General features: G+C 57.2%; 1 protein-coding gene across 1 annotated transcript; it reads left to right on the forward strand.

Moving 5' to 3' along the window:
• The first annotated feature begins 235 nt into the window (after window positions 1-235).
• Window positions 236-6,226, forward strand: SUSD2 (sushi domain containing 2). Its single transcript, XM_058656494.1, has 15 exons — window positions 236-390; window positions 1,418-1,622; window positions 1,822-1,973; window positions 2,287-2,454; window positions 2,771-2,945; window positions 3,029-3,230; window positions 3,358-3,443; window positions 3,537-3,805; window positions 3,918-4,061; window positions 4,194-4,352; window positions 4,859-5,107; window positions 5,226-5,498; window positions 5,598-5,777; window positions 5,870-5,972; window positions 6,078-6,226. Exons 1-15 carry the CDS (start codon window positions 306-308, stop codon window positions 6,100-6,102), a joined length of 2,475 nt encoding a protein of 824 aa, XP_058512477.1. The 5' UTR covers window positions 236-305; the 3' UTR covers window positions 6,103-6,226.
• Window positions 6,227-14,372: the final 8,146 nt, after the last annotated feature.

Consider the following 14,372-nt stretch of genomic DNA (forward strand, 5'->3'; position numbering starts at 1 on the left):
GGACATCCCGCTTATCACACGCCAGACACGCAGTTCCCCTGGCCTCTCCCTCCAGGGCCCATCCATCCCTCCCCACCCCCACGTCCACTCCCTGTGCTCCCAGCTGGTGGGCCAGGAATGTGCTAACGGGGCAGGTTGGACTCCAGCAGGTTCACTCCTGCGGCACCTGCGGACTTTGAGAGGGAACCCGGCGAGGGGCGGGGCGGGGCGGGGCCGCCGAGCGCGGGGCGGGGCGAGGCTGGCAAAGACCCGAGCTCGTCCCGCCGCCCGTCCAAGCCGCTGCAGCTGCGACCGCGGGCCAGGCCATGAAGCCGGCTCTCCTGCCCTGGACTCTGCGGCTACTGCTGCTCCTGGCGTTGACCCCCGGCCCAGGCCCCAGGCCGGTAGCAGGTAAGCCCTCTCCTGTACACCCTGCCTACCGCTGTCTGCCAGCTTTGCAGCTGCATTCAAGGGGCTGACACCATCCTCTGTCCATCTGTTGAGCAAGCTAGGGGTTGGGGTGAGAGGTGAGAGAAAGAAGTTTCCTGAGGGTCCACGGTGCTTCTGGCCAGGAGGAGAATTCTGTCTAGGCTGGGCTGCTGCTGTGGGAGAGCTTGAGGAGGGAGAGGGAGGGAGAATGGGAAGGGGTGCCGGGAGGGAGAGAGAGATGGAGCTGATGAAGGCAGGTCCCTCGAGCCCCAGTACAGGATGTGATGTTACAAGGGGAACCCCACGCTGAGCTGTCCATCTGCAGGGGAGTGGAGCAGACCCTGGGAAAGTCTGAGGGAGGGTCGAGATTGCAGAGGGTGGTCCCAGCCCCCTAGGCCCCTAGCCCTTTCTCGGCTGTGTGTAACCAACCCTTAAGCCCTCTTCTCTTCCTCATCCTCGCCCCCGGGCCAGTGTCCCTCACTCCCGTCCCTGTCCCTGCCACCACACTTCCAAGCACCTCCCTGAGCTGTCACATCCTGAAACCAATAAATATTTATTGATGCTCCTGAGTGCTGAGCCATGCACTTGGCCAAGCCAGGACCTGGACCGGCTTCCCCTGGCAAGACTGGGGCTGGGGGCAGGGCGGGTTGGGGGAAATACATAGCCCCTTCAGAGAGCCAGGCATGCATGCGCACCACCTCGTGGGCCCCCCTTGCACACCAAGGTGAGGCTGTCTTTGTGGGAGAGGGTTCAGCCATGGGGATGGGGAGGGTCAAGTTCACCTCCACGGGGTTCACATGGGATTCGTAACATCCCATCCCCAGGCAAAGAATGCTGCAGAATGCCTCAGGGGGTCCACATTTGTGCCCAAACCTATGTCAAGATCTCAGACACCCCTCCGCTCTTCCCCCATATGCAGTGGTGGCCAGTGCAATTTCCAACCAGCGTTCCCATTCCCCTTTGTGTGTGTGTGTATTGGGGTGGTATTCCCCTCCACCTCTCCCACTAGCCCAGAACAGCTGCTCCCTACGCTGTGGGGACCAGAATGGATCCTGCTCCTGCCACCCAACCTGCTCCGGCCTGGACACCTGCTGTGCCGACTTCCAGGACTTCTGTCTGAAGATTTCCCCATACTCGGGCTCCTTGATGGGCGGCAAGGACTTCGTGGTGCAGCATCTCACGTGGCCTGGCCCTGCAGATGGCGTGATCTGCAGGTGGGAAGCAAAAAGGGTCCTCCCGCTGGCCATCCATACACACATATACCCCAATCCCTGCCCAGAGGGTCCCATGCCAGCTGGTGTGGCTGAGGGTGCATGGGGCAGGTTCCTGGCAAGCAGGAGGCCACAGGGAGAGCTTGCTGGATGGATTCCCCATCCCAGGGAGCCACCTGTGCCTCTTGGGTCCCTATCTCAGGTTCAAAGACAGCATCGATACCTTGGGCCACGTGGACTCATCTGGACAGGTGCACTGTGTGTCACCCCTGCTGTATGAGAGCGGACATATCCCCTTCAACATCTCCCTGGATGGTGGCGTCTCCTTCCCCCGGTCGGGCACTTGGCTGTCCGGTGAGCCCTCTCCCTCCCACTCCACTCTGTACCGGGCCCTGCACCCATATTGTAAGCTCATGGGGACTTCCCCTGGTACATAATCTATGCACACCGAGACTGGGCCCGCCCACCTGCTCTGGCTGAACCAGTCCCTTAGCTGCAACCAATGGCACCCAGACTAGAGTCTCAGCTTGGGCATCCTCCTCCAAGGACTGTTCTTGGGGGGCTTGGTCCCTTAGCTGCTGTGACGCTTTATTCCAGGGGCAACCCACACACCCCAGGTGTTGGCCAAGCCCTCCTTCACACCCCCACCCTACTCTGCACCCTGTAGTGCACCAAAACAAAGTGTCAGATTCGGAGAAGGGCCAACTGGTCAACGAGACGCGCTGGCAGTACTATGGCACCGCGGGTACCACGGGCAATCTCAGCCTGACCTGGAACAGCACGGTGCTGTCCACGCCGTACGTTCGCATCGAACTCTGGGGCTACGATGAGACGGGTAAGGCCTCTGTTCCAGGAGCCATCCGGAGAGAACGGGGCAATGTGGAGATGGGAGCGGGTGTCCACATGGGAGGCTCCCTCCAGGGGAGGTTAGCAGGGAAACAATCCCGGTGGGATCAAGGCTCAGGGGAATCAACAAGTACAGGCAATGGAAGGGAACAGCTCCCAGAACACTCAATCCAGCTCCAAGCAGGTCCCTGCCGGACCAGCCAGGGCACGCCCTTGGTCTGTCCCTCACCCCGCATGTCCCATCATCTGTCACATTGGCCCTGTCCTGGCCTCTGGAGGCTGATGGAAGCTTCTTGCACTCTCAGGGACTCCCTATTCCGACAACTGGACTGCAGAGTGGTCCTACCTATACCCACTGGCTACCAGTGTTGCCAACTCGGGCTCCTTCACCTTCACCCCGACGCCTGCACTTCCCGCATACCAGCGATGGAGGATTGGAGCGCTGAGGATCACCTCCAGCCAAAACGCTGAGGGGCAGAAGTGAGCCAGGGTGGCCGGCTGGGGGTGGTGCATGCTGTGGCTCCGCCCACAGCTGGCAGCTCCATTGCTCTCCTGTGCTGCAGGAACGTGCAGGCCATCTGGACCAACGACCACGCGCTGGCCTGGCACCTGGATGACGACTTCCGGAGGGACCCAGTGGGATGGGCCCGCCAGGAGTGCCTGGCCTGGGAGCGGGTGGACGACGAAATGCCCAACTTCTTGCAGGAGCTGCCCGACTGCCCGTGTACCCTGGCCCAGGCGCGGGCCGACACGGGCCGCTTCCACGTAAGCCCCCACTGCTTCCTCACCAGGGCCCTGCTGGGGTTGGGAACAGGAGGGAGAGCAGGGCAGGACCACCCGCCCCCGCCCCTGCAGAGCTAGCAGACCCCAAGGCCTGTGGGTGACCTTACAGACAGACTACGGCTGTGACATCGAGCATGGTAGTGTATGCACGTACCACCCAGGCGCTGTGCACTGTGTGCGCTCCGTGCAGCCCAGGTGAGCCCCCTACCCACCCAAGAACACCAGGACCCCAGGGTTGGGGAGCAGTGGGTCATTCCTGATGTGACCCTGACTTGTCTGACCCACAAGCACCCGCTACGGCTCGGGCCAGCAATGTTGCTACATAGCGGACGGCACGCAGCTCCTGACGGCAGATTCGACCAGCGGCAGCACCCCAGACCGTGGCCACGACTGGGGTGCACCCCCCTACCGCCAGCCACCGCGCATACCTGGCATGTCACACTGGTCCTATGACGTGATCACCTTCTACTACTGCTGCCTCTGGGCGCCAGAGTGCCACCGCTACATGCAGCGGCGACCATCCAGCGACTGCCACACCTACAGACCCCCACGTGTGGGTGGGTGCTGCTGCCTGCCTGGGTTAGAGGAGCAGGACCAAGCGGAAGCGGTGCCCGAAATAAGCAACCCCTGCTAACCTCTCCCCTTCTCTGCCATTGTCATCATCCCCAGCCTCCGCCTTTGGCGACCCGCACTTTGTCACCTTCGACGGCACCAGCTTCACCTTTAATGGGCGTGGCGAGTACATGCTGATCCAAGCATCACCGACCGACCTGAGGGTGCAGGCCCGGGCCCAGCCAGGGACCACATCCAACGGTGAGTCTGGGATCTATTATCTGATGGAGGAGGCTCTGGTGATTAGACATCTCAGGGTCAAACAGGGCTGGAAGCAAGAGGATTTCACAGGCACACACACACTCACCTACTCGACACCTGTCACTTCCCCAGGCACAACGGCTCGGGCCACCGGGCTGACTTCGGTGGCCGTCCAGGAGCACGACTCAGATGTGGTGGAGGTGCGCCTGGCCGAGGGCACTGGGGTCCTGCAAGTGCTGCTCAACCAGGAGGTGCTGAGCTTTGCTGAACAGAACTGGATGGACCTAAAGGGTGAGCGGCCGGGCCAGGCCAGTGGGCTGCAATCAGAGGGCCGGGGGGCCTGCAGTGACCAGCCAGCGAGGTGGCATCCGAGGGGCTGAGACCCACAACCCAGGAGTCTGCTCCGGGCTCATGGGACTAGGGGGAGAGGCAAGCCTATTGGAGGTCTTCATGCCATCCACCATGGCCTAAGGTTCATCTTAACCCAAGTGTGCACTTGCATTATGCCATGGGGGCAGACGCCTGGGACCCACTCAGCCAAGGACCCCTTCAAGTCCCAGCAGCTCTGAGATCACAAGTTGGATGCCCAGGGGGAGATGGGCGGCGTCTAGGGGTACAGAAGCATGGGACATGGCAGGGGCAGGTGACTGACTGCCGTGTATAGTTAGTCCAGGGGCTGGGCACCCCTCAGGCTCATCATCAGGCTGTGGTCGGGAGGGGGGAGGGACAAGGTGTCGCCTTTAGAAGGGCCGGTCTTCACGTGTTCCATCCCCCTGCCCACTGGCCTCCTGCTCCAGGCATGTTCCTCTCGGTGGCTGCCAGTAACAAGGTGTCCATCATGCTGGCTTCGGGGGCCGGCCTGGAGGTGGCCGTGCAGGGCCCCTTCCTGAGCGTGTCAGTACTGCTGCCCGAGTCCTTCCTGAATCACACCCACGGCCTCCTGGGGACACTCAACGGAGACCCCAGCGACGACTTCACCCTGCGCAGTGGGCAGGTGCTGCCCCCAAGCGCCAGCGCCGAGCAACTGCTGCAGTTTGGCGCCGACTGTGAGTGAGCCCAGTGCAGGATTCATGCGGTGGTGGGGTCGGGTGGGGTGACTCTGCTGTCCCAGGAGAGATCACCCCTCCTCCATGCTCCCCACCCTGACCTCGCCTCCCCCTGCAGGGGCCGTGGACAACACGTCCTCTCTGCTCACCTACGACTCCCAGTTCCTGGTGCAGAACTTCCTGGTGCGCCCCAAGCACGACCCTGACTTCCGACCCCTCTTCCCTGGCGAGACCACCCTCAGCCCTGGCCAGGAGGAAGAGGTGGCCAGGCTGTGCGGTGACGACCAGTTCTGCCGCTTCGACGTGCTGGCCACCGGAAGCCTGAACGTGGGCAACGCCACGCGGACTGCCCACCAGCAGCATTGGTCCCTGGTGCAAAGCCTGCAGCCTGGTGAGCTGTGGGGAGGGGAGGGGCAGGACTGTGCATGTCCGGCAGGGGATGACCAGCTCTGACCTGTCGTCTGCCCCCTCGTCCTTGTCCCTGTTTCAGTGGTCACCTGCGGCTGGCTGGCCCCTCCTGCCAACGGGAGCAAGGAGGGCATGAGGTACACGCTGGGCTCAACTGTCCACTTCAGCTGCAACAACGGCTTCAGCCTCGCCGGGGCGCAGAGCAGCACCTGCCAGGCTGATGGCACCTGGTCCGCGCCCACACCTGAATGCAGGCAGACAGGTGAGAACGCCGCCCACGTGCATACTGCCCCTGCCCCATTTCCCCTCAACCCCTGCCCCCTGCCCTGGCCCACTCTGCCATCCTCTCCCAAGGGCGGAGCAACACCGTGCTACTAAGTGTCGTCTTCGGAAGCCTGGGCGTCGTGGCCGTGGTGATCCTGGTCTATCTGCTGCTACGACATAGGAAGGGCGGCATGTGAGACCCCAAGCGGACCCTTGGGTTAAGGTGGAAGGGAGGAGGAGGGAAGGTGGGGGTCCCTGTCATCCTCTGCACCTGCTCCAATTCTTCCCTGCTTTGTAGGAAAATGTGGTCTTCGCAGCCATGAGGAAGAGGAGGAGGAGGAGGAAGAAGGAGGCCTCCCAGGAGAAAGCCTGGGCACCCAGGACTTGGGGACTGAGGACACTGCCTCCCCCAAACCCCAACCCCACTCTCATTTCAGACTCCAGGCTTCAGGCTGAGTCAGACCCACCCTACCCCCACCCGTGCCTGCCCCACCATCCCTTCCCACCCCCACCCGTGCCTGCCCCGCCATCCCTTCCCACCTCCACCCCTCCCTTCCCATGGTTCACCCTAGGACCTCATAGCCAGGAATTCAGTGACTTTGACCCGCCCCGGGCTGCGGGCTGCGATCTCATTCACTCCCTGTGGCCCTGATATACTGGATCTACAGCCCACCCCCTCCCCCATTGCCCTCCCCTCCACCCTAAGCTGAGCGGGGTGGCGGGGGGGGGGGCAGAACTCTACTCCCACCCTCCGCCAAAGGGGCGATGCCGGCAGCTCCTATTGCAACACTGATTGGAGTCCCTAAGTCCCTGCTAAGGCGCCTGGGCCGACTGGCTGAGGATGGCTCGAGGTCTTGGCGCCCTGCCATTTTTGCTGGCTGGAGACTGTGATAGAGTTCCTTTCAATAAAACTAAAAGAACTTTAATAAGAAGTATAATCCCTCCTGCCTCAAAAAAGTGTGGTCGTGAACAGCGGCGACTCCTGGCACAGCAGAGGGCTTAGCCAGGCATGGGGTGGTGTGGCGGGTGGTTGCCGCACTGGGTGTTTGGGACGTGGGAAGGGGCCCAGGGCGTGAGGTTTGCCCCCTGAGCCCTCGGAAGGAGGTGGGTACTCAAGGCTGACCACGGATGGAGGACACTTGATAGCAGGTGTGCCTGCAGTGCCAAGGGTGGACACGCGGGGGCAGCAGAGGGCAGGAACAGCGGGCGGGCCCTTGGGTTCCAGCGTCCCAGCTGAGATTGCTACCTCTCACCTGGGGGAAGGGGAGAGCAGGGGTGGGGGGATCCTGCAGTCACACCCCATCCCTCAGTCCCAGACAGGAATGCCGGCCTCCCACCTGACCAGCCTTGCCCTTGGTAAATAAGCCACAGGCTAGCTAGATGCCAGGGAGGAAGGTCCCATCTGGAGGGTTTCCTGAGGGAGGCGAGTGTGTACTCCAGGGTGTGCATGAGATAAGAGTGGGGTGTGGGCCAGGAAGGGCCCAGGGCTGGTGCTTCCTGTCTGCTCACCCCACCCTCCCATAACAGCTCCAGGCAAGGTGGAGCTAATAAGGACTGGCCTCTTGGCCACCAGGAAAGGTACTTTTCCTCTGTGCAGATGAGCTAAGGCGAAGGTTGGCCTGCCCCGTTCCCCAGGGTCCCTTGGCTATCCCTGTGCCCAGCCAGGCCATGTCAGCCCCTTTCAGTGAGACAGAGGTCAGCTACCTGGTCTGGGTAGGCATGGCATGGAGGGGGTGCAGTGGGAAAGGATGACTTGACAGCTCCGTCTAGCACCCAGACCTCCCGGCTGCCCCCTGAGGTCCAAGGACAGGCTGTATTCTCATCTCAGATGGACTGGAAGGGAGAGGAATGGCCTGAGTGAAGGTTCAGAGAAAGAGAAGTGTACTTGTGATGGCAGGACTTGGGGGGTACCCTTGGGGTTATGTCCCCGGGACTTCATCCTGGGTACGGCATCTCAGGCCGCCCCTCCACCACCACCGCTAGGTCTGTGCCTCCTGTCAGGATGGCCCTAGGGCACTCACCTCCAATCCCCACCCCCTCTGCAGCCTCCCCTCCCTGGCTGGAGATGGGGTGCCCTGGCCCCAGCCAGCACATGTTCCTGGTGCCAGGGGCAAGCCGGACTGGGAAGCCCCGCCACCTGACTGAGGCTATGACCCTGGGCTGAGACACAAGGTCCCCAGAGGCCACCAAATGAGGGGAGAAGGGGAGCATCCCTTCCACAGGGCGGCACCCCCAGAGTTTGGCCCACAACGAGAGAGCAGTGAGGCGGAAGTGACAAAAACGAAGAGCCACACGGCCTGTCCCCCTCCCCCCGCAGTGCCAGCAGGTGATACCAGGAGACAGCACTGCCAGGCGAGGCGGGAGAAGGGCAGAGCGGGCATCTGCTCCAGGAGCCAGGGTCGCATGAAGTGGGGACACACAGGTTCCTTGGCTGCCTGTGAGGCCTCAGACTCCCACACCCTACCTCCTATGATGCCCCCTACCTCCTGACCCCCAGGGCCTCCCTGTGCAAGCAAGTGGCTGGCTCAGGGAAGGGCATAGCAGGGAACTGCTATGTGCACACACAATCAGTTTGGTTCCTCATGCAAGCTGCAGGGTAGCCAGGTGCCACTGTGAGCCAGGCCTCTGCTGGGACCTGCTAGGAGACCCCCGTGCATGGCAGGAGGGGCTGGTATATGCTGTGAAGTCCATGGGGTTGAGGAAAGTCCGTGGGACTACCTGGAGGAGATGAGCTTCAGCCCAGGGTCACAGGGTTAAAAACTTGCTTGGTGGCCCACACGGCTCAGATGCCCAAGGCCGCTTCCAGATCTCGCCCCTAAGGACCCCTACCAGGTACACCCTCCAGGCTCTTTCTCCTACATCCTCACCCCCTTCTATGGCAAGAGTGACCATGGGAGCCAAGGGTCTCTGCTAGGTCCACAGCCTGCGGAAGGATCCCTCACTGTCCCCACTGCCCACTCACCCGAGCCACCTTGCAGAAACAGGAAGTGGGTAGCGGGCACTGTGCACCAGTGGGCTAGCATTCCTCTTGGGACAGCCACATCTCGCCTCCCAGAGCAGGACCTGCTCTGCTTCTGGTCCAGTTCCCTGCATATGCACCTGGGGAAGCAGCAGAGACCTGTCCCCTATGTGGGAGATCCGGATGGAGTTGCAGGATCCTGGCTTCAGCCCAGCTCAGCCCTGGCCTAGGTGGCCATTTGGGAAGTGAACCAGCGGATAGAAACTTTCTCTCTCATTGACACTTAGCATTTCAAAAATAAATCCTAGGGGCCGGCATGGTAGCCTAGTGGTTAAAGTCCTCACCTTGCTGTGTCGGCAGGATCCCATATGGGCGCCGGTTCTAATCCCGGCAGCCCCACTTCCCATCCAGCTCCCTGCTTGTGGCCTGGGAAAGCAGTCCAGGACAGCCCAAAGCCTTGGGACCCTGCACCTGTGACTTGGGGAGTAAATCAGCAAATGGAAGATCTTCCTCTCTGTCTCTCCTTCTCTCTATAAATCTGATCTGCCTTTAATATAAATAAAAATCAGTAAAAAACAAAAATTTTTAGTGTAAAAGAAACAAAATCAGTCATCGGAAACTTTGAGATGAAGGATATTTCTCAGGCTTCTTGTAATGAAAACGCGTGTGCGTGGACAGCCGTGGGCGGATATGAAGCATGGGGCCTGGGGACAATTTCACAGGCAAAAATAGACATGACATCAACTGTTTCGAAACACTTGTCTTCAGCCACAGTGATTAATAACTAGGGGGCTGGTACAAGCAGCCGGGTAGATGTGTTTGCAGAGAAACTGAAATAAATCAATAAAAAGATGGGTTTCATTTATTTGAAACTCAGAGAAAAAAGAGAATCTTACATCCACAGAGATAGCCAGGGCTCGGTCATTCCAGGAACCAGGAACATGAATTGGTTCTCCCGCGTGGGTGTGAAGCCCCAAAGACTTGGGCCATTATCTGCTATGATCCATTAGCACGGAACTAGATGCAAAGTGGAGCAGCCAGGACTCGAACCTGTGCCCTTGTGGGATATAGGTGTCTCAGGGGATGGCTTAATTCACTACAGTACAATGCCTGCCCCTTCTGCCCCCACCATGGAGGGACTTTTGCTTATACAAAAACGGTGGCCCCTGTAGCTAACCGTGACCTTGGTGTGTAGTGAGTCATTCAGACTATTGTGTCTCTCCTCCTCTCTGTATATCTGGCTTTGCAATAAACATAAATAAATCTTTAAACAAATTATTTTTATTGGAAAGTTGGGTATACAGAGGGGAAGATCTTCCATCAGCAGATTCACTCCCCAAGTGGCCACATGGCTGGAGCTAAGCCAATCCGAAGCCAGGAGCCTGGAGCTTCTTCCATGCGGGTGCAGGGTCCCAAGGCTTTGGGCCGTCCTCGACTGCTTTCCCAGGCCACAAGCAGGGGGCTGGATGGGTGTCACAGCCCAGACAATAGAAAATGGTGACAGTAAGACTAGGACTCCTGGAACGTGTCCATAACCTGATCTTTGCCATGACCTTGGATTCTTGAAAGTCCCGAAAGGGGAGTGAGAGGGCGTATCACAAGATAGTCTCATACCAGGATGAGATCTTGCTTTTCTTTTACAGTTCAGGCAATGAGCTGATTGGCCCAAACTGTTTTCTGTAAATAGAATTGCAAGGACCTGTTTGCCTGGTGCTGCTGCTGTTCACTGCTAGGTGGGTCGTGACTTACTGACTGGATAAAGTCCGGGATGCTTAAACTGGGTATCTGTTCCCATAGCATTACCGTTCATTGGATCATTTGCAGTGTGCGCCGATGTAATTCTGGTTGACTGACTGGCATCATGTGCCAGAGCTCTTAGTTGATTGGATGATCATTGCTTACGGACCCCTGAACACAGCTGACGGGGCTGCTCCTCTCCCACATGGAGTGGAATGTGGCAGTCCACTGGTCGGCACCAGCCCCTGAACAGAGACTCCCGACTTCTAAGAGTCTTCCTCCAACTCATTTCTGCAATAGAGCTAGTCAGCTCGCAACACGGGAGTTGAAGCAGCTTGGGACACAAACCGGTACCCATATAGGACTCCAGTATGCACGCACAGGAGGAGGATTTAGCCATTGAACTGTTGCACCAAGCCCACCTTTTTAACATCTTTAAGGCAAAGAGACACACCAAGTGATCTTGCAACTACTAGTTCACTCCCCCAAGGGAGTGAAACCTGGAGCTCCGTCCTGGTTGGTCACGTGGGTGGCAAGGACCCCGGGACTTAGCCTGTTTCCCAGGATGCACATCAGCAGGAAGCTAGATGGGAAGTGGAGCCAAGATGCATGATTGTGGGCATTCCGAGGGGCAGCATAACCACTGCCCCAGGCCTACAGCTTAGTCACCACAGTGGTCAGGCTCAGCCCAGGTGACACTCCGAGCCCAGCAGCACTGTGGGCTTGTCAGATGCACTGGCTCTCTTGCTTGTTCATCCCCAGCTGGCTGTTCCACTCCCGATCCAACTTCCTAATAATGTGCCTGGGAAAGCAGCAGAAGATGGCTCAAGTCCTTGGCTCCCACCACGCACGTGGGAGACCCAGATGGAGTTCCTGGCTCCTAGCTTCAGACTAGCCCAGCTCCAGCTATTGTGGCCATTTGGAGAATGAGAGCATAGAAGCGCTCTTTTTTCTGTCTCTCTCTGCCTTTCAAAGAAATAAAATTATTTTTTAATAGTAAAAAAAAAAAAAAACAGAGATTTTATTGTGTAAATGCTGGGCTATCACGACTTGCTTCTATTTTACCCTACATCTCCCCCACAAATCACACTTGCTCTGGCCCCGCACGTGGGCTGAAGTCTACCTTGCTAGGTCACAAATTGGTGCTCAGTGAATCGCCACACAGAACTAGATTGTCACTTTTTTTTTATTTTTGTCCAATAGATGGGAAAAAAAAAAAAAAACATGGTTTAAGATTTATTTGTTTGAGGGCCCAGTGCAGTAGCCTAGTGGCTAAAGTCCTTGCATTGCATGTGCTGGGATCCTATATCGGAACTGATTCATATCCTGGCAGTTCCACTTCCCATCCAGCTCCCTGCTTGTGGCCTGGGAAAGCAGTCAAGGATGTCCCAAAGCCTTGGGACCCTGCATCTGCGTGGGAGACCTGGAAGAGGCTCCTGGTTCCTGGCTTCGGATTGGCCCAGGTCAGGACAATGCAGCCATTTTGGAGAGCGAACCAGATGGAAGACCTTTCACACTCTCTCTTAGTTTTTCTGTTGTTCAAATAAATAAATATTTATTTTTAACATTTATTATTTATTATTTATTTTTATCATTTATTATTTATTTTTACCAGAAAGTCAGATTTTACAGAAAGAAGAAGAGAGAAGAAGATCTTCCATGTGCTGATTCACTGCCCAAGTGGCCACAATGGCCAGAACTGAGCCGATCCAAAACCAGGAGCCAGGAGCTTCCTCTGGGTCTCCCACGTGGGTGCAGGGTCCCAAGCCGTCCTCGACTGCTTTCCCAGCCCACAAGCAGGGAGCAGGATGGGAAGTGGAGCCGCCGGGACATGAACCAGTGCCCATATGGGATCTCGGTGCTTGCAATGTGAGGTGTTAACTGCTGAGTCATCATGCCAGGCTTGAGCCGGGAACTTTTTATGGGTCTTCACACATGGGTGCAGGAGCCCAGGGACTCGGACCATCTTCTGCTATCCTCCCAGACACAGTAGTCAGGAGCTGGATCAGAAGTGGGGCAACCTGGATGCAAACCAGCGCCGATATGGAATGCGGGGGTCTCAGGCAGCAGCTTAAAGAACAGCCCGGCAACAGGGGCTCCTGCATTAGTACTTTCCCTGTGCGATTTGAGAAACATTTGCCTGCCCCAAAGTCATGACGGTGTGCCTGTTTTCCAGCAAATGCTTCGCTGCCAGTATTTGAGACCTGGGTCTGCAAGCCCTCTGGGATGGACTTTCACACCTGGTGCGGGATGGGGTCAAGGTACACCTCTTTTCACGGGGACACTGAGGTGACTCAGCACCCTTACCCCCGCACAGTCCCGTCCCCGCGGTCACAGCTTGATGAGTCCGTTCTGCTCCGGTGGCCAGGTGGTTAATTTCTCTTTGCCCCAACACCACCTTGCCCAAGTGCTTGTCCTCCTCCTTCCACTCGAGTGAGACTGCCATTATATTTCTTTCCCTCTCGAGGAAGCCTGGGTTGCTTGTGGCCCTTGGAGATTCCCCTGTGAATTTTAGAACCAGCGTGCCAATTTCCACCAAAAAAATTTTTTTTTTTAATCAGTCCCACAATGTAATAAATTTCTGCCTTCAGAGCCAGCCACCCATATGGTGCCACTTTGTGTTCTGGCTCTTTCTCTTCTTCCCTGCCTGCAGCCTGGGAAGCCAGTTGAGAACAGTCCAAAGCCTTGGGATTCTGCACCCGCATGAGAGACCCAGAAGAAACTCCAGGCTCCTGGCTTCAGTTCAGCTCAGCTCTGACCATTGTGGCCACTTGGAAAGGGAACCACCAGATGGAGGATCTTTCTGTCTGTGTAATTCTGCCTTTGCAATAAAAATAAATAAATCTTTTTAAAAGAGGGAAGAGGGTCCGGCGCAATGGCCTAGCAGTGAAAGTCCTCACATTGCACGCACCGGGATCCTACATGGGCACCGGTTCTAATCCTGGTGGCCCCGCTTCCCATCCAGCTCTCTGCCTGTGGCCTGGGAAAGCAGTCGAGGACGGCCCAAAGCTTTGGGACCCTGCACCCACTTAGGAGATCTGGAAGAGGCTCCTGGCTTTTGGCTTCAGATCGGTTCAGTTCCGGCCGCCTTGGCCACTTGGGGAATAAATCAGTAGATGGAAGATTTTGCTCTCTGTCTCTCCTTCCCTCTGTTTATCTGCCTTTTCAATAAAAATAAATATCTTTTTTAAATAAGGGAAGGAAAAAGAGAAAACTATGTTATTGTTGCTGAACGCTGTGTTGAATCTACAAGCTCAATGTTGGGGCGCAGTGGGTTAAACCACCGCTTGAGGCACATGTATCTCCTCTCAGTGAGAAGTTGGGCAATGTTCACTATTTTTCATTCTTTGGAAGTTTCTGCACTTGTTTTTTTCTTCTCCCTTCTGTGCTTGGAAGAACTTCATTGAGGAAGTCTCTTGGGCCAAGAGTTACTTGCTTTGTCCCTGTGGGATCCTTGTCCCTGTTTTCATTGGTCATGCGTGAGGCTGAGCAAGCTGGCACATGGTGAGGCTACAGTCTGCGGACACATAAGCTGTTTCCTTGTGAAGATTGCTAAGAGATCTTTTATGTGATATATATATATATATAATATTTTATTTATTTATTGGAAGGGTAGACTTACAGAGAAAGGAGGGGAGACAGAGAGATCTTCCATTCTGCTGGTTCACTCCCCAGAGGGCGGCCGCATCTATGCTGGGTCAGTGTGAAGCCAGGAGCCTGGAGCTTCTTCGCAGTGGTGGGTACAGAGAGCAGGCTGCAAGGGGGCAGACCCAGGCTTCCCTAGGTGGGCGCCTGGCCCTTGGCTCCCAGACCACATCCACAGGTTTTGGGGTTCAGGGAGCTTGCTCCTGCACAAGTCTCCCATCTGTGCTCCCACACAGAGCACCCTTGGGTGTC

Source organism: Ochotona princeps, chromosome 29, assembly GCF_030435755.1.
Source record: "Ochotona princeps isolate mOchPri1 chromosome 29, mOchPri1.hap1, whole genome shotgun sequence".
Classification (NCBI taxonomy): Eukaryota; Metazoa; Chordata; class Mammalia; order Lagomorpha; family Ochotonidae; genus Ochotona; species Ochotona princeps.